The 24,967-nt window shown below is 62.1% G+C and overlaps 4 protein-coding genes across 16 annotated transcripts; 1 reads left to right on the top strand and 3 right to left on the bottom strand.

Annotated features, from left to right (window-relative positions):
• LOC138683053 (serine protease 33-like) lies at window positions 1-3,941 on the bottom strand. The gene is made up of 6 exons (XM_069774597.1): window positions 3,838-3,941; window positions 2,327-2,359; window positions 1,817-1,979; window positions 1,090-1,382; window positions 671-828; window positions 1-591 (listed from the first exon to the last, which is right to left on the bottom strand). Exons 1-6 carry the CDS (start codon window positions 3,911-3,913, stop codon window positions 217-219), a joined length of 1,098 nt encoding a protein of 365 aa, XP_069630698.1. The 5' UTR covers window positions 3,914-3,941; the 3' UTR covers window positions 1-216.
• Window positions 3,942-4,361: 420 nt separating this feature from the next.
• Window positions 4,362-12,189, bottom strand: FUS (FUS RNA binding protein). Of its 3 annotated transcripts, none has more exons than XM_069774582.1 (15): window positions 12,090-12,189; window positions 10,497-10,521; window positions 10,195-10,349; window positions 9,969-10,110; window positions 9,698-9,876; window positions 9,446-9,617; window positions 8,049-8,083; window positions 6,937-6,969; window positions 6,577-6,683; window positions 6,064-6,193; window positions 5,885-5,986; window positions 5,671-5,791; window positions 5,435-5,562; window positions 5,176-5,332; window positions 4,362-4,549 (listed from the first exon to the last, which is right to left on the bottom strand). In XM_069774582.1, exons 1-15 carry the CDS (start codon window positions 12,100-12,102, stop codon window positions 4,510-4,512), a joined length of 1,539 nt encoding a protein of 512 aa, XP_069630683.1. In that variant the 5' UTR covers window positions 12,103-12,189; the 3' UTR covers window positions 4,362-4,509. The 3 variants fall into 3 exon arrangements, with proteins under 3 accessions (XP_069630683.1, XP_069630685.1, XP_069630684.1); XM_069774584.1 differs by having other exon boundaries at window positions 5,474-5,562; XM_069774583.1 differs by having other exon boundaries at window positions 9,707-9,876.
• Window positions 12,190-12,642: 453 nt separating this feature from the next.
• Window positions 12,643-17,330, top strand: LOC138683056 (filensin-like). Of its 4 annotated transcripts, XR_011322843.1 has the most exons (5): window positions 12,645-12,774; window positions 14,961-15,226; window positions 15,331-15,738; window positions 16,051-16,381; window positions 16,759-17,330. XR_011322843.1 is itself a non-coding variant. In XM_069774600.1 (4 exons), the coding sequence occupies exons 2-3, from the start codon at window positions 14,971-14,973 to the stop codon at window positions 15,699-15,701; spliced, it is 627 nt and encodes a 208-aa protein (XP_069630701.1). In that variant the 5' UTR covers window positions 12,643-12,774; window positions 14,961-14,970; the 3' UTR covers window positions 16,776-17,330. The 4 variants fall into 4 exon arrangements, 3 of the variants coding, with proteins under 3 accessions (XP_069630701.1, XP_069630702.1, XP_069630703.1); XM_069774600.1 differs by lacking the exon at window positions 16,051-16,381 and having other exon boundaries at window positions 12,643-12,774; window positions 15,331-15,701; window positions 16,776-17,330; XM_069774601.1 differs by lacking the exon at window positions 16,759-17,330 and having other exon boundaries at window positions 15,973-16,087.
• Window positions 17,325-24,950, bottom strand: BCKDK (branched chain keto acid dehydrogenase kinase). Of its 8 annotated transcripts, none has more exons than XM_069774592.1 (14): window positions 24,844-24,950; window positions 22,926-23,090; window positions 22,750-22,818; window positions 22,300-22,410; window positions 22,107-22,154; window positions 21,727-21,846; window positions 21,506-21,604; window positions 21,344-21,417; window positions 20,659-20,787; window positions 20,130-20,219; window positions 19,503-19,664; window positions 18,176-19,407; window positions 17,601-17,915; window positions 17,325-17,548 (listed from the first exon to the last, which is right to left on the bottom strand). In XM_069774592.1, the coding sequence occupies exons 2-12, from the start codon at window positions 23,085-23,087 to the stop codon at window positions 19,263-19,265; spliced, it is 1,209 nt and encodes a 402-aa protein (XP_069630693.1). In that variant the 5' UTR covers window positions 23,088-23,090; window positions 24,844-24,950; the 3' UTR covers window positions 17,325-17,548; window positions 17,601-17,915; window positions 18,176-19,262. The 8 variants fall into 8 exon arrangements, with proteins under 8 accessions (XP_069630693.1, XP_069630692.1, XP_069630690.1 ...); XM_069774591.1 differs by having other exon boundaries at window positions 17,325-17,915; window positions 18,176-18,325; window positions 18,428-19,407; XM_069774589.1 differs by having other exon boundaries at window positions 17,325-17,915; window positions 18,176-19,141; window positions 19,193-19,407.
• Between the last annotated feature and the right edge of the window lie 17 nt (window positions 24,951-24,967).

The raw sequence follows: 24,967 nt of genomic DNA, 5'->3' as shown, positions 1-24,967 counted from the left end.
TCAGATGATTTATTCGGGGAGGGGGGGACGTCCTGGGCCCCAAGCTGGGGGTCCCCGTCGGCCATTTTGGGCGCCCAAAGCCATCTCGGCACCCCCATGAGTCATTTTTTGGGTGTCGGCCATCCATCCCAGGTGCTAGTTTGGCATCCCGCGCCCGATTCGGGGTCCCGTCAGTCATTTTGGGTGCCCCCAGCCCCTCAGGGGTGGGTGGGGGGCTCAGCGAAGACCGAGGGGCAGCAGGAACCCCAACAACAGCAGCAACAGGAGGTGACCGGGGCGAGCGGCTGGGTGGGCGTCACCGGTGCTGCCGCCTCCGTTGGGCGGCAAGGGCCGGGGCCAGACCTCGGGGGGAACGGCTTGGGGGTCCCCGTTCCCGCAGGGACCGTCGTCCCCGTCCTCGGGGAAAGGGGCGAGCTGGGGGTGGCGCAGGGGGGCTTCGGGAACGGCGGCGGCGATCCAAGCGGCGTGAGCGGCGGCGCGGGTGTAGACGCCGGGGCGGCCGGGCAAACCGCAGGCCTCCCCCCAGCTTACCACCCCCGCCAGTAGCCAAACGTCGCCCACCCGGCAAGAGAGGGGACCCCCGGAATCACCCTGCGGGGACGGGGAAGAGGATGAAGAGGGACGTGGCGATACCGAAAATTCCCTCGTCACCCTCGACGGTGGTACCCACCTGGCAGGCGTCGCGTTGTCCCTGGGGGAAACCGGCGCAGAGCGTGTCCCCCGCGGGCGTCCCCGCGCCGGCCGTCTCCGCGTAAAGGCAGCGGCAATGCCGGTGGCTGAGGAGGGGCACATCCAGCTGCTGCAGCGTTTTGGGGGGCGGCAGGGGACCTGCGGCAAAGGGGGGGACGCACCGCGGTGATGAGGGTGACCCCAACTTGTCCCTCAACACCCCAAAGCTCTGGCACCGCGACCGGTGACAACAGCGTTCCCCTCTACCTGTCCCAAAAACCGCCCCCCTGGAGGTGTCAGCAGGGTCACCAAACTCGGCGACACCGGTGTCACCAAGACCACGTCGGTGCTGACAGGGACAACCGTCCCCGTGTGTCGTTCCCCCAACCCCAAAAAAAATAATTCCTGGGTGACACTGACCAGCGGTGTGGACGTCCCCCCATCCGGTGACGGTGCAGTTGGTGCCGGGGGGAAAGCGGACGGCAGGACCGGGCAGGCAAATTGGGCGCACCAGCCGGGTGGGGGTGGCGGGGGGGTCCAAGCGCGCCAAAGCGAGGTCCCCGGCGACGTCGCCGTGCGCCTCGTTGACGTCGCCGTCGCGGTAAGCGGGGTGGCGGGTGACAGCGGCCACCCGCCTCACTTGGGCGTCGGCGGGGGGGGACAGGAGCTGGAGGGCCCCCAGCGTCACCCGGTATTCGGAGAGGGGGTTCTCCCTGTAAGGGGAGTTGTTGGGGAAGGGGGGGGGGGGTCAGATAAAAGGGTCCCCAAAAGGGAGTGGGGTCCCCAAAATGGAGCAGGGTCCCCCTGGGATAGTCACAGGGGTGTTTTGGGGGGGTGGGGGGGTTGAGGGGTGCAGGGCAGGTAGGTGGGGGGCTCAGGGGGCTGTTTTGGGGTGCTGCGGAGGAGTTGGGGAGCGTAGGGAGGTATTTAGGGTGCTGGTGGGTTATTTGGAAATGTTGGGGGGGGGGTCAGGGGAAATTTGGCAGGTTTGGGGTCTGCATTGAGTATTTCGGGGTACCAGGGTGGGTATTTAGGTCCTTGAAGTCTTTTTTTTGGAAGTGCAAACTGATATTTAGGATTTCTGGGGGGTGGGGAAAGGTTCTGGGGGTCCCAGGGGATTTTTTTGGGGGGGGGGGGGTGTACTCACAGCGGGAAGCAGTGCGCAGCGGTGAGGACCCAGGCGGGGGCGATGAGGGACCCCCCGCAGACGTGACGTCCCCGAAAAGCGAGGCTGACCTGCCAGGGCCACTGCCCTGCCCTTGCCCCCGTGCCCCCCACCACTCGCCGGCGCACGGGGGTCCCGCACGGCACTGGGAGAAATTGGGAGGAGGTGGAGGGGGGGGGGGGGGAAGCGTCAGGGATCCCGGCCTCCGGGAACCCTGGCACCCCCCCGCCCTCCCAAAATAAGGAGCCCCCCCATCCATCTGCCCAAACCTTGACACCCAGGACCCCTCACACCCACCCAAGTCTCCCCTTTTCTGTGGGTCACCAGCCCCCAGGACCCCCCACCCCAACAAAAATATGGGAATCCCAGTGTCCGGGTGTCCCGTCGTCCCCTCCCCGGATGTCCGGCTGGCAGCGCGCCCTGGGGGGGGACACACACGTATGTATCCGGGGCGAGGCACGTGTGTGTCACATGTGTCCCCCCCCAATTTACCTGGCTCATCCGCTACCACCGTCCCCCAGTGACCTGCGGAGAAAAAAAGCGATGATGTCAAAGCCATGCTGGGATTGGGGGGAGGGGGAGACACCCTAAAGCATCTGGGGATGTCACCCCCCCGCCCCCCCAACACACATACACACACACACACACTCCGGGGCGATGGCCAAGCCGGAAAAACCTGCCCTGAGGAATGTGTCCTGCGGGGACAGGAGGTGTGACACCCCCCCCCCGTGTCACCTGTGTCCCCTCGTGTCCCTTCACGTCCCCCCATAACCCCCGTGTGTGTCCCCCCCACGTCCTCTCATGATCCCCCCCTTCCCCACACACCTCCCTGTCCCCTCATCCCCCCCAAAAGATCCGTGTCCCCTCGGGACCCCCACACACACATTGTCGCCTCACGATACTCCCCCATAACCCCCGTGTGTCCCCCCCACACGCACACCTCTCCGTCCCCTCACACTCCCCACGTCCCCCCCAAAATGATCCGTGTCCCCTCAGGACCCCCATCAGGGACATTGTCCCCTCACGATCCCTTTCCACACAAATCCAACCCCGACCTTTTCCCTCCCACTCCCCTCAGACCCTTGGACCCCCCCAATCCTCTCACGACCACCTCACACCCCTCATGACCCCCACATCCCCCCCCCCAAAACAATCCATGTTCTCTCAGGACCCCCCTCAGCCACATCGTCCCCTCACGATCCTCCAAAATCCCCTCACGATCCCTTTCCGCACAAATCCCACCCCGACCTGTTCCCTCCCGCTCCCCTCAGACATTTGGACCCCCCCAATCTCCTCACGACCACCTCACGATCCCCCCAAAAACAATCCATGTCCCCTCAGGACCCCCCTCAGCCACATCGTCCCCTCACAATCCTCCAAAATCTCCTCACGATCCCTTTCCACACAAATCCCGCCACAATCTCTTCCCTCCCGCTCCCCTCAGACATTTGGACCCCCCAATCCCCTCACAACCACCTCATGACCCCCCCAAAAACAATCCATGTCCCCTCAGGACCCCCCTCAGCCACATCATCCCCTCACGATCCTCCAAAATCCCCTCACGATCCCTTTCCGCACAAATCCCACCCCGACCTGTTCCCTCCCGCTCCCCTCAGACATTTGGACCCCCCCAATCTCCTCACGACCACCTCACGATCCCCCCAAAAACAATCCATGTCCCCTCAGGACCCCCCTCAGCCACATCGTCCCCTCACGATCCTCCAAAATCCCCTCACGATCCCTTTCCACACAAATCCCTCCACAACCTCTTCCCTCCCGCTCCCCTCAGACATTTGGACCCCCCAATCCCCTCACAACCACCTCATGTCCCCCCCCCCAAAACAATCCATGTCCTCTCAGGACCCCCTCAGCCACATCGTCCCCTCACGACCCTCCCAAATCCCCTCACGATCCCTTTCCACACAAATCCCGCCCCGACCTGCCCCCTCCCGCTCCCCTCAGACTTTTTAACCCCCCCAATCCCCTCACGACCCCCGTCTCACCCTCCAGCAGCAGCACCAGCAGCAGCAGGACCAGCCCCGACCCCGGTCCCGCTTCCCGCCTCCCCATGGCGCTCATGGCCGCTGCGGCCACCCCGCGCCCTCCGGCACCTGTTCGCCCCGCCCACCCAAGCCTCCACCACGCCCCCCTAAGGCCCTGACCACGCCCCCGCCACCTGTCCGGACACGCCCCCCTCCTCGACTCATCACCCTCCCGAGCCACGCCCCAACCCTTGGCCACACCCCCTCCCAAATAAGGGGCGAGTGTGTGTTTTCTATAGGGGGTCCTGTTCCCCATAGGGCGAGCCGTTCCCTATAGATTTCCTGCCCAATCACAGGGCACCGGAAAAGGTCGGGGCCCCCGCCCTGAGCCACGTCAGGGTTTAACGAGGGGGTTTAACGAGCCCGGCAGCCGGAAGTACCTCATTAAGGGGCGCGTTCACTCTGGAGCCTAATGAGGGCAAGGAGCAGCTGCCACCACCCCAACTTCCCTTCCCCTCCCCCCCCCCCCAAAAAACAGGCGGGGCCATGTCGTCCCCCAAGACTTTAATGGGGGGTGGGGGGGGGTTAAAAGCGGGGAGACCCCGCGGGGGGGATAGGGCCGGCCGGCCCCAGGGAGAGGGCACCAAATAAAAAACATGGGGAGGGGGGTGGGGAAGGGGTGTATGGGGGGGCTCAGTAGGGCCTCTCACGGCGGTCCTGCCGGTGGTCGCCCCTGCAGAGAGAAAGGAAAGGTGTGTCAGTAGGGACCAGAGTTAACACGGACAAATAGAGCTCGGCTTTCGACCAAGACCATCACGATAGGGGCCAGAGTAAACAGCAGCCACAAGCATGGCCAGGCTATTAACCACGACCATCAGTAGAGCCCAGAGTTAACACGCTGTCCTCAACAGCCTGCAGGAGAAAGCAGGAGAGCGGCATTCACTCTGGGCCATAATGATGGCAGTACCAGCACCACCACGTGGCTGTTGAGGGAACTGCCCCCCCCAACATCCCTCCCCAACACTCCATCAGTGAGCCCCAGAGTCAACAGCGCCCAACAACATGCCCTAGAGTCAACAAGCGCTCAGTAAGCTCCAGAGTTAACGGCCTCCAGCACCTCCACCCAACCTCCCAGGGGCACAGAGTGCAGCATTAACTCTGGAACCTACTAACACCACCAACCCCTCCCAGAGCTTTCAGAGCTGCTGCAGCGTTAACTCTGGAACCTACTAACACCCAACCCCCCCCCCCCCCAGCAATTTCAAAGCTGCTGGAAACAGGTTCATTCACGGGTCATCAGTAGGTTTCAGAGTGAACAGATCCCCAACACGACAGGACAGCCCCCTTCAGCCATCTTACCTGGAATCCATCTTCCCCGGCCCAAAGCCGCCTCGGTCGCCGCCTCTCCCGCCGCGGAAACCGCCCCGATCTCCGCCCCGGCCTCCCCTGTAGCCGCCACGGTCGAATCCTCCGCGGCCACCGCGTCGCTCCTCACCGAACCCGCCACCGCCACCGCCTGCGGGTGACAAAATTGGGGGGGGCGGGGAGGGGTGCACGATGAGGACACCAGGTGGGCGTGGCCCCCCCACCCACCCCACCCGGACCCCCCGGTATTTACCCATGTGGTTCCCGCCGCGGCCGCCCCCCGGGTATTTACCCATGTGGGGCGCGCCGGGCCCGTCGGGTTTGGGGGCCTTGCACTGGTTGCATTCGTTGCGCCACGAGAAGTTCATGTTCTCGCACGCGCTGCGGAGAAAAAAAAATTTAAAAAAAAAAGAAAAAAAGAGCGACGAGGTCATCGGCCCCACCCGGTTACCCCCTTCTTCCCCAGTTCATCCCAGTTCCCAAACTCACGGGTTGGGACATTTCCAGTCGCCGGCGCGTTGCTGGCCGCCGCCGCCGCTGGGGAAACCGCCCCGGTTGCCCCCGCCGGAACCGCTGTTGCCGCCGCCAAAACCGCCTCGTCCCATGGGGCCTGGGAAAGGAGGTGGGGGTTTTTTGGGTGAAAAAAGGGGATTTTGGGGATGCCCGAGCGCTCCCTCGGCGCCCCCACCCCGGCTCGTCTCACCTCCTCGGCCGCGGCCGCCCCGGCCGCCCCCTCCGCCGCGGTTGAAGTCGGCGCGGCGGGTGGCGAAGGACACCTTGATGGGGTTGCCGGAGAATTCTTTGCCTAAAAACGGGAGAATTCAGCCCCAAAATTTCCATCTTTTTTGGGGGGACCGGGGGGGATCGAGGGGGGGGTCCTACCGTCGAACCAGTCGATGGCGGCTTTGGCCGAGGGGGGGTCATCGAAGGAGACGGTGGCCTCCCCCTTCAGTTTGCCCGTCTCCCGGTCCGTGTAGAGGTTGATCATGGGCTGCCCCGTCTTCTTGTTTGTCTGCGGAGGGAGATGACACGCTAAGGACACGCTAAAAACACGCTAAGAGTACAGGGAGGGGGCGAGGACACGCTAAGGACCCGGGGGGTTTATCGCGGGTGTCCCCATCGGGTTGGTCTTGGGGGGGAACAGCAGGATGCGCTACGGACATGCAGCAACACGCCAAGGACACGCAAGACACATCAACGTGCTAAGGACACGCAAACACGCAAGGAACACGATACGTCAGGAAGTTAATGACACGCAGATGCCCCAGCCCCTTGGCCGCTGGTTAAAACTCCATGGTATGCACTTGAGAACATGCTAGGGATGGTACACCGCTAAGGCCACGCTAAGCCCACGCTAAGCCCACGCTAAGCCCACGCTAAGGCCACGCAGCTCACCTTAATGATGCCGATCTGCTTGAAGTAGTCGGCCACCGACTCGATGGTGACGTTCTCGCCCAGCCCCTGCACGAAGATGGTGTTGTTGTCAGAGTTATCCTGCTCGCCTGCGGGGGGGGGGGAAGGAGCTCGTTAGCACCAGCCTTCGTTAGTCCTCATTAGCCTCTTTCTCCCCTCAAGAGCCCCCCCATCCCTCATTAACCCTTAGTAGCCTCGTTAACCCATCCCCATTAGCCCCCCTTTCTCTCAATAACCTCATTACCCCTTCCTTAACGCCTTTCCCCCCTCACTGTCCCAATTAACACCCCCCACCCCCAATTAATCCTCTTCCTCCCCTCATTAGCCCCCTCCCCTCCTTACCAGGATCATGCCGCGGCCCTTGGTCCCGGGGTCCTTTCGGCACATGCAAAAATTAAAAGGCAAAGCGTTAATTAGGCAACAGGGAGGGGGGAGGGCACACACCCCATCCCCTCCCCCCCACCCCAAACGCCCCAAAATCGGGAAAAACCGGGGGAAAAAACGCCTTTTCCCCACCCATTTCGGCCCACACCCCTTTTTGGGGTGAAAACCCAACAATTTTGGCACCTAGAAACACTCAGAGTGCTTTTTTTTGTTTTCCTCTCATTCGCTCTCCCCCCCAAAAAGGGGCCCCCTCCAAGGCCGACATTACTCGCCAATTCCAGGGTTTTCACCCCAAAACTGAGGCACCGGGGCCATCCGTCTCTGCTCGTCGCCCCCGGGGTGGCAGTTTTGGGTATTTTTGTCTCAAAACACACTTTTTGTTCTTCAAAATACCACCAGCAACGCCCCAGTTCAGCAAACCCCTCCAAAACGGCGTGAGAACTCTCAAGATGGGTAAAACCAAGACACTCCGTTTTCGGTCGGTACACTGCAGCGCTCACCACCTCACCGCTCCCCGTTTGGGGGCAAAAACGGCAATTTGACCATTTTACGCATTATCATGATTTTTTTTTTCCATCAACCTCAGGTCACCGGCACTTTACACAAGCCCCAAAATTGCATTTTTCTTGTTTTTCCCCCGGAACCAAACTTTGCACCAAACCTCCGGTTTTTCGTTATCGTTTTTTAAAACCACATGCAACCGTTTTGCTAAAAACCAGCGTTTTCACCCCCCAAAAAAAAAAAAAAAAAATAAGACCACCGCTTTGCCAAGAGTTGCAATTTCCCCGTTCGGCCTTTTTTCCGCCCGCGGTCGCCGTGTGCATGTTCGGTTTTTTTTTTCTCCGGTTTGCCCCCAAAAAACGACCTTTTTTTTTTTTTATATGTTTGTTTGTTTGTTTAAACACCCAAGACGCAGCCCGATGACGTCGCCTCCGGCCAGCCGCCGCAGCTCTTTTTTGGGGCTTTCTCACCCCAAAACGCCCCCGACCAGGCTGTTGCGGAGAGAAGGGGTTAAAAAACAGACACTTTTTTTTTTTTTTGGGTTCAAATGCCGAACTCTTGGGACTTACCACCGAATTTATTGAAGCCACCACGCTCACCACCGCTGAGGAGATAAATTAGAAGATAATGAGGTTTTTTTTATCCCCTGCCTAAAAAGAGGGGGGCAGTTTCGGGGCAAAACCAGCACTTTTGAGCAGTTTCCTCCTTCCTGAGTGCCCCCTCCCCTTGCTGATTTTTTTGGGGGGGGGGGCAGGGGCACTTGGGGGGGGCTGGGGGTCTCCATCCGCCGGCGACGTTTCATCTTGGACGCAGCAGCCGGGCGCTCTCTGGCCCCGCCAGGGGATCCAAAAATCATTAAAAACCTCAGTTTTGCCTTTTTTTTTTTAAAGGGGGGGCACCCCCCCTGCTTTCAGCCGAGCCCCCACAGTGGGAGCGTCTCCCCCTCCCCACCGCTCGTCGTCGCTTTTCCCCCCTCATTCCTGTAGGGTTTTTTTGGGAGGGGGGGGCCCTTTGCCGTTTTTGGTTTGGTTTTTTTTTTGTTTGCATTTTTCACCCTTTTCTGCCTTTTTTTTTTTTTAACCCAAAAAGAGCGGAGAATTGCGAAAGTTTCGCTGCCTTTCACACCTGCAGCACACAAAACGCAGAGTTTGTTAACAGGCACAACAGCAGCGGCAAGACAAACAAGCAACCGCGGCTCGCCCCCGCCGATACTCACCTCTCACCGCCCCAAAAAGCGGCTTTTTCAGCCCAAAAGCGGGGGGGGCGACACGCGCACAAACCCAAAACCTCTCATTTTTTTTTTTTTTTCTTTAAAACCACCATTATCATGGTTTTTTTGGGGCATTTCCTCCTCCCTTCGTGCACCGGGACACCACAAAGACACTCCACTCCAGGTTATCACCCATCAATCAGTGTCAAACATCGCCCAATATCCAAAACCGGCGGTTTTTTCCCCCAAAATCAACATTTTTGTTTTCTGCAGTGACCTCAAAACAAACCATTTTCCTTTTTTTTTTAATATATATTTTTTTAAAACCTGGGGCACGTGCCCCCACCGTGACCAGAGCCGGCACCGGAGGCTACAAGTGACCTTGGCAACCAGGTTTGCTGAGTGGTTTTATCTCTTTTTTCTTTTCTTTTCCCAAAAAACACCTTTTTTTCCCCCCAAGTTCCGGGAGGGTCTTACCACTTCAGGCGCCTCCAAGCGCCCCCGCTGGGCGCCTTGCCTTTTAGGTTTGTTTTTTTTTTTTTCTTTCTCTTTTTTTTTAGGGGCGCTTGCGCCGATTTTGGTTAAAACCCGCTTGAGCGGGGGGTGCCGCACAGCACCGTCCGGGGGCTGCTCACCTCCCCTCTCCCCCTTCTCCCCTCCCCAATTTCGGGGGGTTTTCTGTCTCCCCCAAACCCTCGAGCCCCACTCTTCCACCCTCCAAGCCCCCCCCCCAAACCGCCGTCCCCCGACACCTACCCGAGGTTGCCTCCGCGGCCTCCTCGGCTCCCGCGGCCGCCGCGGTCGTAGCCGCCTCGGCCGTAGCCGCCCCGGCCGCGGCTCCGCTCCTGCTGTCCGCCGCCGTAGCCGCTCTGCTCCTGGTAACCGCCACCGCCGCTCATGGACGACTGTTCCTGACCATAGCTGTTGGCTACAACCGTGAAAACGAATGGTTAAAACACCAAAAAAGGTGAGATTTAGGCCCAGAACGGTGCCGCTGCCACCCCCCACCAGGCTCACATCCGCTGCTGCCCCCGCTGTTGTACTGGCTCTGCTGGCTGTAGCTCTGGGGCGGGTTGTAGGAGGACTGCTGGCTGTAGCTCTGCTGCTGTCCACTGTAGCTCGACTGTTGGTTGTAGCCGCCGCTTGGAGGTTGGCCATAGCTAGAGCTCTGCGAGCTGCTCCCATAGCTGAAAAAAAACAAACCCAAAAAAACCGATATTCATTGAAAGACCAGTTTTTTTGACCCAAACGGCAGCGCCTCGGGGTGGCTGTTGCCTACCTGCCAGTGGAGGAGCTGGCCGCCGGCGGCTGGGAATAGCTGGGGTAGGAGGAGGGTTGCCCGTAGGAGGTCTGCGAGCTCTGCCCGCTGCCGTAGCCGCTGGTGCTGCCGTAGGCTTGGGGGGTTGACTGGGTGCTGTAGCCTAGAGGGCGAGTGGAAAAAAGGGTGGAACACCCCAAAAAAAGACCCGGTAGTGGGACAGGGGGGTGTCAGGGGCTTGGCTTACTGCTCTGGGTCTGGCCGTAGGAGGAGCTGTAGCTGTTCTGGCCGTAAGCAGAGGTGTCAGTCGACTGGCTGTAGCCGCTGTAGCTCTGCTGGCCGTAGGGCTGGCTGCTCTGCTGTGAGTAGCCCTGCCCCGGCGGGGTTGGGTATGCCCCGTAACTGTTACAAGAACAAACAAAACAAAAACAAAACAAAACACCACCAAACTCACGTGAAATCCCCACCAAAACACCCTTTTCTCGACGTATTTCTAAGGGTCGAGATGTAAAAGGTTATATACAGGGAGGAAGGGGGGGTGGGACGCACCTCTGCGTCGCTGTCTGGCTGTAGTCTGTGGGGAAAAACAAACCCAAAAAGATCGTTAGTTGTATAAATAAATGTACGCGTACCTGAATATAAACGTATTTATGCTATACGCTCCAACTGTATTAATCACTCAACCGCTGGAACAGCCAAAGTAAGGCACAAGTTGAGAGTTTGATTATTTACCCCACCCAGAAGACCTAAAGGCCTACTTTAAGACCAAATATCCCCTCTAAGCAAGCACCCACAAACCAAATTTAACTACACAGCTGCAAAAACGAACCCAAACGTGGAAGTTTCCCTCACAGATCCCACAACAAAAGGGGGTCTTGCCCCTCGCCGCAAGATGGCGGCTATCGGCCTCCTCCCGCCTTACGGCGTAGACAGCTGCTCCACGCTCTGAAAGAAACTCAGAGGATCTTCCCCAAAACGAAGGGTTTTAGGCGGCGCCAGCCCTCCCCGGGGGGTTATTTTCCCTTATTCCAGGGAATATTTTAAAGGCAAAGACCCGGATGTGGGACTGCGGCAGCGCCAGCGCGCATGCGCAGCCCCCCCCCCCCCCGCACACAAAATGGCGGCGGTGGCGCAGCTGGAAAAGCCGCGCCCCTCCCTGGGCGCACAAAATGGCGGCCGCGGGGCTTGGCGGCGGGGGGGCTCCGCGACCCCCAAACTATTCCCTCATCCTTTGCAAAAAAAACCCGAGTTTTCTCTTTATTTGGAGTTTTAGAGACTGATTTCCCTTTTTTTTGTTGTTTTAGAAGCGGATTCTTCTCCCGGAGGCCGCCGAGGCGCATCCGGGCGCGGCGCTTTGTCCGCCCCCCCCCCCCATCCGCGCCGCTTTTTACCAAAAAAAAAACCAAACCCAAAACCGACAATGAAAAAGGGGGGTTACGCTGAAAAAAAAAAAAAATTCGAGGTGGGATAAACCTCAGCGGCGGCTAAATAAAATTAAAAAAAAAAGAGGAGGCAAATTAATTAAAAGAAAAACCCTGGAGCATCGCAGAAATGGGGAGGGGGGGCATCAAATCCCAGCCCCCCCCTCCAATGCAGTCGTAACAATGAAAACTCCGTAGTTACACCGTTACTAAAATAAGAAAATAAGTAACAAAAACGCTCGTTGCAAAGAAAAAAAATTTTAAAAGAAAAAAAATGCAGTAAAAGCGGCACCACCGTTACAACCGCCCACCGCAGCGGAAAGGGGGGGGGGGCTCTAGGACCCCCCCTGCCCCGGGCCCGCCATACCCTCCCCGCAGGGGGGGCTCTAGGGACCCCCCCCCCCAAGTTGCTGGAGAATTGGGGGGGGCTCCAGGACACCCCCCTCCCTATCTCCTCCCCGGTGCTGTGGTGGCTGCAATACCCCACCCCGGCGTTGTATGGGACCCCTCCCCGGGAGGCCGCACGGCCCCCCCAGAGCTATAGGAACCCCCCTCGGGGGGCCACAGAGCCCTCCCGTCCCCCCCCCCGAAGCTGTACGGAGCCCCCCCGGGAAGAAAGAGGGCCGCAGGGCCTCCTGCCCGAGCTCTAGTGACCCCCCCGGGGAAGAGGGGAGGCCGCAGGGCCCCCCAAAAGCCTTTTTTTGCCCCCCCCCCCCGGTACCGTTGGAGGCCATGGCGGTGCCGCCCTGCTCCGGTGCTTCCCCTCCACGTGGCGCCCGCACTGCGCCCCCGGCCGCCCGCCCGCCTTTTATAGCCTCCGTCGGCGCGTACCACAGCGCTGTGGGGTGGAGGGGGGGATGGTGGGTAGGGTGGATTTGGGGGAGGGGGGAGTGTGGATGAGTGGGTGGTGAGTTTCCTCCTCCTCCCCACCCCGGTGGTGGTGGTGGTAGGGTCCGCGGAGGGGCGGGGCCGAGGGGAGTGGGCGGGGCTACGGGGCGCCTAGGCGGCCTCACGGCGGCCCTATGGAAATCCTATAGAGACGGACACCGGGCCTCTGCTCCCTCACGGGGACCCTATAGAAACCCCACAGGGGCACCCGCCGGGCTCTGCCCCACCGTAAGGACCCTATAGAGACCCCCCCAGGGGCACCCACCGGGCTCTGCTCCCCCCCCCGGGATCCTATAGACACCTATAGGGCGCCCATAAAGACCCCCGAGCCTATACAAATCCGTAGGGGACCCTGCCACCCTATAGGGACCCCCTCCCCACCCAGACTCGGGGGGTGGGCACCTATGCTGGCTCTGACGTCACGCCGGCCAGGCTTGGCCAGCCCCAAAGGTCAGCGCTAAAAATACCTGGGGGCCCCTATAAGGGTCACATAGGAGCCATATAGGGGCCGGGAACAGGTAGGGAGGTGGCGGGGTGGGCACCTATAGGGTTGGCATGGCCTCAGGGGGGGCTATAGGGTCTGGCCCGGCTTCCTATGGGGTGTGTGGAGGTCTGTGGGGCAGTATAGGCACTGAGGAGCGCCCACGGGGGGATCCCCTATAGAGCTGGGCACTCACGTATAGGGAGCGTCGGGTGTCTTCTATAGGGCTGAGCCCAACCTGTGGGTTCTCTATAATGTCCTAGAGGGCTGAGCCCCACGCTGGGGACTCTCCCGCATCTCCTATAGGGCTGGGCACCCATGTATGGGGAGTTGCCAGCATCTCCTATAGGGCTGAGCCATACAGTGGGGACTCTCCATCATCCCCTATAGGTGTGGGCACTGGGACCCCCCACCATCTCCTACAGGGCTGGGTACTGGGGCACGGGGACCCCCCCCATCATCTCTTATAGGGCTGGGGCCTCACTGTCATCCCCTATAGTGCTGGGCACTGGGGGTGGGGACCCCCTATCATCTCCTATAGGGCTGGGGACTCCCCGTCGTCTGCTATAGGGCTGCAGACCCCCCACCATCTCCTATAGGGCTGTGCACCCTCCGTCGTCCCCTGTAGCGCTGGGCACTGGGGGACAGGGACCCCCCACCATCCCCTACAGGGCTGGGGACCCCCCACCGTCCCCTATAACACTGGGCACTAGGGGACAAGGACCCCCCACCATCCCCTATAGGGCTGGGGACCCCCCACCATCCCCTATAGGGCTGGGGACTCTCCACCATCCCCTATAGTGCTGGGCACCGGGGGACAGCGACCCCCCACCATCTCCTATAGGGCTGGGGACTCTACATTGTCCCCTATAGGGCTGGGCACTGGGGGACAGGGACCCCCACCACCTCCTATAGGGCTGGGCACTGGGGGATAGGGACCCCCAACCATCCCCTATAGGGCTAAGGACTCCCCATCATCCCCTGTAGCGCTGGGCACTGGGGGAAAGGGACCCCCCACCATCCCCTATAGGGCTGGGCGCTGGGGGACAGGGACCCCCCACCATCTCCTACAGGGCTGGGGACCCCCCACCATCTCCTATAGGGTTGGGCACTGGGGGACAGGGACCCCCACCACCTCCTATAGGGCTGGGGACCCCCCACCGTCTCCTGTAGGGCTGGGCACTGGGGGACAGGGACCCCCCCACCATCCCCTATAGGGCTGGGGACTCCCCATCATCCCCTACAGGGCTGGTTACCCCCCACCATCCCCTATAGGGCTGGGCACTGGGGCACAGGGACCCCCCACCATCCCCTATAGGGCTGGGGACTCCCCATCATCCCCTACAGGGCTGGTTACCCCCCACCATCCCCTATAGGGCTGGGCACTGGGGCACAGGGACCCCCCACCATCCCCTATAGGGCTGGGGACTCCCCATCATCCCCTACAGGGCTGGTTACCCCCCACCATCCCCTATAGGGCTGGGCACTGGGGCACAGGGAGCCCCCACCATCCCCTATAGAGCTGGGGACTCCCCACTGTCTCCTACAGGGCTGGGGACCCTCCGTCATCTCCTATAGGGTTGGGCACTGGGGGACAGGGACCCCCCACCACCTCCTATAGGGCTGGGGCCCCCCCACCATCCCCTATAGGGCTGGGGACTCCCCATCATCCCCTACAGGGCTGGTTACCCCCCACCATCCCCTATAGGGCTGGGCACTGGGGCACAGGGACCCCCCACCATCCCCTATAGGGCTGGGGACTCCCCATCATCCCCTACAGGGCTGGTTACCCCCCACCATCCCCTATAGGGCTGGGCACTGGGGCACAGGGACCCCCCACCATCCCCTATAGGGCTGGGGACTCCCCATCATCCCCTACAGGGCTGGTTACCCCCCACCATCCCCTATAGGGCTGGGCACTGGGGCACAGGGACCCCCCACCATCCCCTATAGGGCTGGGGACTCCCCATCATCCCCTACAGGGCTGGTTACCCCCCACCATCCCCTATAGGGCTGGGCACTGGGGCACAGGGAGCCCCCACCATCCCCTATAGAGCTGGGGACTCCCCACTGTCTCCTACAGGGCTGGGGACCCTCCGTCATCTCCTATAGGGTTGAGCACTGGGGGACAGGGACCCCCCACCACCTCCTATAGGGCTGGGGCCCCCCCACCATCCCCTATAGACCCGATCCCCACCCCTCCTCCTCTCCCCCTCACCGCAGGCCGGCGGCCATGTCGTGGGCAGTGGCGCAGGTCCGGGCTCAGGGCCGGGACCTGGAGCGCCGGCTGCGGCGAGCGCCGGGCCGGGAAATCCTGGCGGGATTACGGGAAGCCGGAGCGTTGGGACCGACGGAAACGGCGGCGCTGGGACCCCCGGGGGGCCGGGGTTGGGCGCGGAGGCTACGGGCGCTGGCGTTGGCGCGCGGCGAGGAGACCTGCCGCGTCCTCTTGAGCCTCTTGGCACGACTGGAGGAGCCGGGGCCGCTCGGTGAGTCTCGCGGCGGTGCCGGCGTCGCCGTGCCGGCCGACGGGTGGTGGCCCCTATAGGTGATGGCTCTATAGGGGTTTGGGTGTCGTGTCCCCCCGCTATAGATTTCTACAACCCCCGGCGCGACGCCGAGCCGTCCCACCGCTCCGACTGTCCCTGTTGTCACCCGTCGCCTGAGCGGGAAGGTGGAGAACGCCGGGAGGAGGAGGGTGGTGAGGAGGAAGATGGAGACCCCAAGGAGGAGGAGGGCGGTGAGGAGGAAGATGGAGACCCTGAGGAGGAGGAGGGCGGTGAGGAAGATGGAGACTCCGAGGAGGAGGAGGGTGGTGAAGATGGAGGCCCCGAGGAGGAGGAAGGTGACGGTGAGGAGGTAGATGGAGACCACGAGGATGGAGACCCTGAGGAAGAAGGTGATGGAGGTGGTGAGGAGGAAGGTGGTGATGGTGAGGAAGAGGAAGGAGGTGACGCTGAGTAGGTGAGGGGGGGAAGATGGAGACCCTGAGGAGGAGGAGGTTGGTGGTGAGGAAGATGGAGACCCTGAGGAGGAGGAGGGTGGTGGTGAGGAAGATGGAGACCCTGAGGAGGAGGAGGGTGGTGGTGAGGAAGATGGAGACTCCGAGGAGGAGGAGGGTGGTGGTGAGGAAGATGGAGACTCCGAGGAGGAGGAGGGTGGTGGTGAGGAAGATGGAGACTCCGAGGAGGAGGAGGGTGGTGGTGAGGAAGATGGAGACTCCGAGGAGGAGGAGGGTGGTGAGGAGGAAGATGGAGACTCCGAGGAGGAGGAGGGTGGTGAGGAGGAAGATGGAGACTCCGAGGAGGAGGAGGGTGGTGAGGAGGAAGATGGAGACTCCGAGGAGGAGGAGGTTGGTGGTGAGGAAGATGGAGACTCCGAGGAGGAGGAGGGCGGTGAGGAGGAAGATGGAGACTCCGAGGAGGAGGAGGGTGGTGAGGAGGAAGATGGAGACTCCGAGGAGGAGGAGGGTGGTGAGGAGGAAGATGGAGACTCCGAGGAGGAGGAGGGTGGTGAAGATGGAGGCCCCGAGGAGGAGGAAGGTGACGGTGAGGAGGTAGATGGAGACCACGAGGATGGAGACCCTGAGTAATAAGGTGATGGAGGTGGTGAGGAGGAAGATGGAGACTCCGAGGAGGAGGAGGGTGATGAGGAGGAAGATGGAGACTCTGAGGAGGAGGAGGGTGGTGAAGATGGAGGCCCCGAGGAGAAGGAAGGTGACGGTGAGGAGGAAGATGGAGACCCTGAGGAAGAAGGTGATGGTGAGGAGGATGGAGGCCCTGAGGAAGAGGAAGGAGGTGACACTGAATAGGGGAGGGGGGAAGATGGAGACCCCCCAAGGAGGAGGGCGGTGAGGAGGAAGATGGAGGCCCCAAAGAGGAGGAAGGTGATGGTGAGGAGGTAGATGGAGTCCACGAGGATGGAGACCCTGAGGAAGAAGGTGATGGTGAGAAGGATGGAAGCCCTGAGGAAGAGGAAAGAGGTGATGGTGAGAAGGATGGAAGCCCTGAGGAAGAGGAAGGAGGTGATGGTGAGTAGGTGAGGGGGGAAGACGGAGACCCCCAAGAAGGAGGAAGGTGAAGAGGAAGAAGATGGGAGACCCTGAGGAACAAGATGGCAGAGGCTCTGAGGAGAAGGATGGCAACAGAGATGGAGACCTTGAGGAGGATGAAGACCACCAGAAGGATGGTGATGAAGGTGGAGACACTACGGAGGAGTATGGAGATGCTGAGGAAGAAGATGGAGATGCTGAGGAAGAAGGTGATAATGAGCAGGAGGAGGACGGAGACCCTGAGAAGGAGGAAGGTGACGGTGAGGAGGTAGATGGGGAGGCTGAGGAAGAAGGAGACGCTGAGGAGGAGGATGGTGATGAAGACGGACACCCTGAGGAAGATGACGGACGCCTTGAAAGGGAAGATGAGGAGGAGGAAGACGATGATGAAGATGGATTTGGGGCAAGAAATGGGCTAAATGGGGCTTCCGGGCACCACAACACCCTCTCAGCCTTCCTCCCCCCTCCTCCTCCTCCTCCTCGTTGTCCCCCTTGCCCTGCCCTGGACACCTGCGTCCCCAATAAACCTTCTCCCCTCGGCACCAGCTGCAGCTTTAATGAGGGTGGCGCCCCGCTCCGGTAACGAGGCGGGGGGGGGTGCCTAACGAAGCCAAACAGGGTGGGGAGAGGTCAGGAACCCCAATGTCCCCAGTGGGTGGGGTGGGCACCCCAATGTCCAAGCAAGGGACCCCAGTGTCCAGGAGCACCCTGACCTCCGTGACGATGAACGTCCAACGTGGCGGAGGTTCTCCCAGAGCACCTTGATTTCCGTGACGAGGAATGTCCAACGTGGTGGGGTTCTCCCAGAGCACCTTGAAGTCCGTGACGACGAACGTCCGACGTGGTGAGGTTCTCCTGGAGCACCCTGACTCCATGACGATGAATGTCCGACGTGGCGAGGTTCTCCTGGAGCACCTTGAAGTCCGTGACAATGAACGTCCGGCGTGGCGAGGTTCTCCTGGAGCACCCTGACTCCATGACGATGAACATCCAACGTGGCGGAGGTTCTCCCGGAGCACCCTGACTCCATGACGATGAACATCCAACGTGGCGGAGGTTCTCCCGGAGCATCCCGACTCCATGACGATGAACGTCCAACGTGGTGAGGTTCTCCTGGAGCACCCTGACTCCATGACGATGAACATCCAACGTGGCGGAGGTTCTCCCGGAGCATCCCGACTCCATGACAATGAACGTCCAACGTGGCGGAGGTTCTCCTGGAGCACCCTGACTCCATGACGATGAACATCCAACGTGGCGGAGGTTCTCCCGGAGCATCCTGACTCCATGACGATGAACATCCAACGTGGCGGAGGTTCTCCCGGAGCATCCTGACTCCGTGACGATGAACGTCCAACGTGGCGAGGTTCTCCCGGAGCATCCTGACCTCCATGACAATGAACGTCCGACGTGGCGAGGTTCTCCCGGAGCACCTTGTAGACCGTGACGATGAACGTCCGACGTGGCGAGGTTCTCCTGGAGCACCCTGACTCCATGACGATGAACGTCCGACGTGGCGAGGTTCTCCTGGAGCACCCTGACTCCATGACAATGAACATCCAACGTGGCGGAGGTTCTCCCGGAGCATCCTGACTCCATGACGATGAACGTCCGACGTGATGAGGTTCTCCTGGAGCACCCTGACTCCGTGACGATGAACATCCAACGTGGCGGAGGTTCTCCCAGAGCATCCTGACTCCGTGACGATGAACGTCCAATGTGTCAGGGGGTGGTCTCCAGGTCCACTTTGACCTCCATGATGATCAACATCCAACATGGGGGGTTTCTCCAGGTCCACCTTGACCTCCGTGATGATCAACATCCAAGTCGGGGGGGTTCTCCAGGAGCACTTTGACCCCCACGATGATCAACGTCCAACACGGGGAGGTTCTCCAGGAGGACTTTGACCTCCACGATGATCAACATCCAACACGGGGAGGTTCTCCAGGAGGACTTTGACCTCCATGATGATCAACATCCAACACGAGGGGCTTCTCCAGGAGCACTTTGATCTCCACAATGATCAACGTCCAACATGGGGAGGTTCTCCAGGAGCGCTTTGACCTCCGCAATGATGAATGTCCAACGCAGGGGGGTTCTCCAGGAGCGCTTTGACCTCCACGACGATGAATGTCCAACACGGGGGGGTTCTCCAGGAGCGCTTTGACCTCCACGATGATCAACGTCCAACGTGGAGGGGTTCTCCAGGAGCGCTTTGACCTCCGCAATGATGAACGTCCAACATGGGGGGGTTCTCCAGGAGCACTTTGACCTCCATGACGATGAACGTCCAACACAGCGGGGTTCTCCAGGAGGACTTTGACCTCCACGATGATCAACGTCCAACACGGGGAGGTTCTCCAGGAGGACTTTGACCTCCACGACGATGAACGTCCAACGCGGGGGGTCTCTGGGACCCAGGCGTCTGGGGTGGTGGGGCAGCGGGAACCCAGGCGTCCAGGCCGCCCCCCACCCTAGATTCGGAAGCTCTCCCCCTTGCCGTCGATGTGGCGGAGGCGCAGGTAGACGTCGGTGCCCACCCCCTGCAGCGACTGCAGGCAGAGCGAGCCCCCCAAATACTCGGCGTAGGCCCGCGAGGTGGGCAATCCGAATCCAAACCTGGGGGGGGACACAACCGTGGGTCACTGGGTGGGGTGGTGTCCTTGAGATTTGGGGGGAGGGAACCCCTTTGGTGTCCCTCCATCGTGACGTACCCGTGCATGGGGCCGGCTTGGCCGCTGTTGCTGAGGTCCAGGAGGTTGCGGAAGGGACCACCCAAACGAGGGTCCTGGGCGCTGGCCTCGGCCGTGCTGAAGTGATACTCGGTCACCTTGTCCAGGAGATCGTGGGGGATGCCACCGCCTCGGTCAGAGATGCTGGTGGGGGGGACACGGGACATGGGGGACACCCCTCAAGGGACCCCCTGAAGTTGGGGGGGGCGGGCACCAGAGGGGAGGGAGCGGAGGACCCCCCGGTAGAGAGGAACGTCTCGGGGATGGATGTGGGCATGGGGACGCCATGGAGAACCACCCCCGATAGATGGGAACATCTTGGGGACATCCGCGGATGTGGGGACGCCACGGAGAACCCCCTCGTGGGGCCACCACGAAGATCAGCCGCGGGGATGTGAAGACGCCACGGAAAACCTCCCCATGAGGACATGGGGATACCACAGAGACCATCTACGGGGACAGCCTGGGGACCTTCAGGGAGCGAAGACCACCCTGGGGACACCATGGGGACACCACGGGGACTTCCCAGTAGCTAAGAACACCCTGGGGACATCTGTGGTGACACCGCACCCCCCCAGCTGCCAACCCTGGGAACCCCCAACCCCGTACCGGATGACGAGGTCAATGTCGTTGTTGGCGATGGTCACCACGATGTCGGGGACGTTGTAGGGGGTGTCGAGGTGGGACTCCATCGTCGCCCTGCGCCGCCCCAGACGGTCCCCTATAGACCCCTACGGGCCCATACACCCCCCCTAGAGCCCCACATACCCCCCCTCGTACCCCCAAACACCCTGTATAAGCCCCGTATACCCCCGTTAAGACCCTATACACCCCCTACAGCGCCCAGTAACCTCAGTTATCCTCCCTCCAAAACCCCGTAACTCCCCTAAAAGCACCACACCACCCCCATATCCCCCCCAGGACCCCCTACATAATCTACAGACCCCATACCCTCGCTGTAAGCCTCGATACACCCCCCCCAGACCTCTGTAACAGCCTACACGCCCCCCTCTAAGGCCCCATACCCCGCCTCACCCCCCCAAAAAACCCCGTATCTCCCTTATAAAGGCCCACATCCCCCCTCTTTGGGTTCTATACGCTCCCCCCCATACTCCTCCGTCCCCTATAGCCCCCATACCTCATGGCGTTCTTGAGCAGCTCAGGCAGGACGTAGTCGAGGGGCAGGGGGATAAAGGGGAACCGCGCCGCCACGTGCCCGTTGATGCGCACCCGCGGCGCGTTCCCGTACTGGTGCTCGCACAGCCGCCTGTGGACCCCGCGTCACCCGGACAACGCTCCCCGCCCCCACCCCGTCACCCGCTGACCCCCCCTCTAACCCGTACGAGCCCTCAGAGAAACCCCCCAGGATTCCCTACAACCCCGTAAGAACCCCCCAAGGGCCCCTATAGCCCCATAAAGACTCTCATAAGAATTTCTATAGGCACACGTAGACCCCACGGGATATAGAAACTCTCATAGGAAATCCTAGAGCTCTACGCAGACCCTACAAAAACCCCACAGGACCCCCCCTACAACCCCTTAGGGACCCCATAGGAACCCCCACAGAGCCCCTGCAACCCCATAGGAGCCCTTATATCAGCCCCTATAGCCCACAAAGACCCTGGTAGGGATCTCTGTAGCCCCACAGCGCCTTTCTAGCTCTGTAGGGACCCCCACAGAACCCCCAGAGAAAAGCTTACAGCCCCCCAAAATACCCGTAGAAGCCCCTATAGCCTCTGGGGGGGAAACCGCATGGCCCCATAGGGACCCCCTCCCAGCCCCCTATAGCCCCAAGCCCCCTTATAGCCCCACAGGCGCCTCACCGGGCGAAGTCGACCCACTTCTCGATGAGCTTTTTGGGGGAGAGGCGGGTGCAGATGATGCCCACGAAGTCGGGCTACAGGGTGGGCGGCAGAAAGGGGTGAGGGGGGGGCACCTATGGGGGCTACGGGTGTCCCACCCACCCCGTAAAGGCGCCGGCCCACCTTGTCCTCGTGCAGGGCCAGGTGGTGGGCAGCCAACATCCGCATCCCCAGCCGCGACGTCAGCGTCTTGTCCAGGAAGGGTCGCAGCAGCCGCTCGTCCTGAAAGACCCAGGCATCCGAGGGGGGGGGACCCAAAAATCCAGGGGGAGTCTCCCCACCACTCCCCCTTGCCCCCCAAAAAAGGACCCAGGCGTCCGGGAAAGAACCGTGGCGTCCAGTACCTGGATGTGTCGTCGACATTCGCGCAACCCCTCGGCCAAGAGCGTCACCACGTCCTTGTGGTCCTCCAGCAGCTGCCGCAACAGCGCGCAGTAGCGCGCCTCGTCACCCTGCGCCTGGATCTGGGGACACGGGGGGGGACGCCGGGAGGGGGTGACAAGGGTGACGGGTGGCGGCGGGGAGCGGTCGCAGCGCCCCGTTGCCCGCAAACGAGGAGAGGTGACTTTTCGGGTAACGGCGAGGTCAGCCTCAGGGGAAGACATGAGGACAGGGTGACGCAGGGACACGGGTGACGTGGGGTGAGGGTGACGCGGCGACACGGGTGACACGGGTTGGGGTGACGCGGGGTCGGGGTGACGCGGGGACACGGGGTGACACTCACAGGCGGGAACTCGCTGAGCTTCTGGAAGGCACGGATGTACAGCTCGTGCTGGGGAGGGGGGGGACACACAGCATCAGCGTCCGGATGCGTGCGTCCCCTCCCCGGACACCTGGGTCCCCCCCAGATGTCAGGGTCCCCTCCCGGACACCGGGGTCCTCCCAGGACACCCGGGTGTCCCCCCCCGAGGACGCACCACGTGGAGGATGGTGGGGTTGCAGCCGATGATGAAGGGGAGGCTGCGGAAGCCCTTGATGCGGTGGGCGATGCGCACCGGCAGCTCTTGCTGGAGGTAGCGGGCACTCTTCTGCGGCGGGGGGGGGGGAAGAGGGGCAGCTGGGTGCCAGGGTTCCCCTGGGAGGGGGCTGGGTGCTGGGGTCCCCAAACCAACCTGGGTCCCCAAACCCTTCTGGACCCCTGGGTCTCCCTGCGTTCCCTCAGACCCACCCACCCGGATGCCTGGGTGTCCTCCCCCAGATGCCTGGGTCCCCTGGACACCTCAGTCCCCTCCCGCCCGGACCCCCCAAAGCCACCTGGGTCCCCCAAAGCCACCTGGGTCCCCCCCCAACCCCCTCACCGGGATGCCTGCGTCTCCCCAGACGCCTGGGTCCCCCCACCCCGAGACGCCGGGGTCCCCCCCACTCACCAGTATGTGGCTGCCGTCCTGCGAGCGCCCCGAGTACAACATGGTGGTGGGGGTCAAACGCACCGAAGGCTGTTAGGGGGGACAGGGGTGTGACGTTACCTGGATGCTGGGGTTCCCCCTGGACACCGGGGTACCCCACCCTTGCCCCCCACCCCACCAAAACGCCGGGGTCCCACCTTCTCGGCGGCGACATCGATGGCAGGCTGGTGGTAGAAGGAGGTGACGGCTTTGGAGCGCTCCCGGGCCAGGTCAGGCGGGGTCTGGTCGGCGGCGGCCCGGGCAGGGGGACGGGGGGGCAGAGCCCCCCCTCGCCGGCCCCCCAAAACCCGCCGCAGCATCTCCTGGGGAGAAGGGGGGGTGTCAGGGGGTGGGCAGGGGGTCTGGATGCCTGGGTTCCCCCTCCCAGGTATGGCCACTGGGAGGGTTGGGTAGGTGAGGGGGAGACAGGGACCCCCACAGCCCCCCCGCCAGGGACACCGACACCCCCCAGGGACCCACACAACCACCCCTCAAAGGATCCAGGCGTCCAGGTCCCACACACCCCCTCAGGGACCCACACAGCTGTCAGGGACACCCATAACCCCCCCCCACCAAGGGACCCAGGGGTCCTGGCCCCACACACCCCCTCAAGGACCCACACAGCTGTCAGGGACCCCCATAACCCCCCCCCACCAAGGGACCCAGGGGTCCTGGCCCCACACACCCCCTCAGGGACCCCCACCTCTGTCAAGGACCCCCATACCCCCCCCCCACCAAGGGACCCAGGGGTCCAGGTCCCACACACCCATTCAGGGACCCCCATCTCTGTCAGGGACCCCCATAACCCCCCCCACCAAGGGACCCAGGGGTCCTGGCCCCACACACCCCCTCAAGGACCCACACAGCTGTCAGGGACCCCCATAACCCCCCCCCACCAAGGGACCCAGGGGTCCTGGCCCCACACACCCCCTCAGGGACCCCCACCTCTGTCAAGGACCCCCATACCCCCCCCCCACCAAGGGACCCAGGCGTCCAGGTCCCACACACCCATTCAGGGACCCCCATCTCTGTCAGGGACCCCCATAACCCCCCCCACCAAGGGACCCAGGGGTCCTGGCCCCACACACCCCCTCAAGGACCCACACAGCTGTCAGGGACCCCCATAACCCCCCCCCACCAAGGGACCCGGGGTCCTGGCCCCACACACCCCCTCAAGGACCCACACAGCTGTCAGGGACCCCCATAACCCCCCCCCACCAAGGGACCCAGGGGTCCTGGCCCCACACACCCCCTCAAGGACCCACACAGCTGTCAGGGACCCCCATAACCCCCCCCCACCAAGGGACCCAGGGGTCCTGGCCCCACACACCCCCTCAGGGACCCCACCTCTGTCAGGGACCCCCATAACCCCCCCCACCAAGGGACCCAGGGGTCCTGGCCCCACACACCCCCTCAAGGACCCGCACAGCTGTCAGGGACCCCCATAACCCCCCCCACCAAGGGACCCAGGGGTCCTGGCCCCACACACCCCCTCAAGGACCCACACAGCTGTCAGGGACCCCCATACCCCCCCCCCCACCAAGGGACCCAGGCGTCCAGGTCCCACACACCCATTCAGGGACCCCCATCTCTGTCAGGGATCCCCATAACCCCCCCCACCAAGGGACCCAGGGGTCCTGGCCCCACACACCCCCTCAAGGACCCACACAGCTGTCAGGGACCCCCATAACCCCCCCCCCACAAGGGACCCAGGCATCCGAGACGCCCCCCAACACCCCCCCAGAGGGGACCCAGGCGTCCCAGACTCCCATTTTCCCTCAGTGTCTCCCTCCAAAACCGCCTCAGGAGTCCAAAACCCCTTTCCCACCCTCCCCCAAAAGGAGACCCGAGAGTCCGGGCCCCCCTTTTCCCCTCAGTCCGTCCCCCCCTCCCACAGGTCTCAGCTGTCCGGTCCCCCCCCCTTGTCCCCTCAGTCACGTCTCCCGGAGAGAACCCAGGCGTTCGGGACCCACTTGTCCCCTTCAATCCCCGACCCCACCAGCCAAAAAAAACAGGTCTGGGACACCCCCCAAACCTCAGAGGGGACCCCAGTGTCCAGGCCCCATCCTCACTCACCAGCCAGCGGCCCCAGGCGTGCGAGACGCCCCCCCCGCGGGCTCCCCTCAGAGTGGCCGCGTCCGTCCCGTCCCCCCCCCAGCGCTCCCCTCAGAATGGTACAACCCACCCCGACGGGCGGCGA

The sequence above is a fragment of the Haliaeetus albicilla genome, chromosome 30, assembly GCF_947461875.1.
Source record: "Haliaeetus albicilla chromosome 30, bHalAlb1.1, whole genome shotgun sequence".
NCBI classification, from domain to species: Eukaryota; Metazoa; Chordata; class Aves; order Accipitriformes; family Accipitridae; genus Haliaeetus; species Haliaeetus albicilla.
Note: the sequence above shows the minus strand (reverse complement) of the source record. Positions and strands in the feature narration are given on the sequence as shown.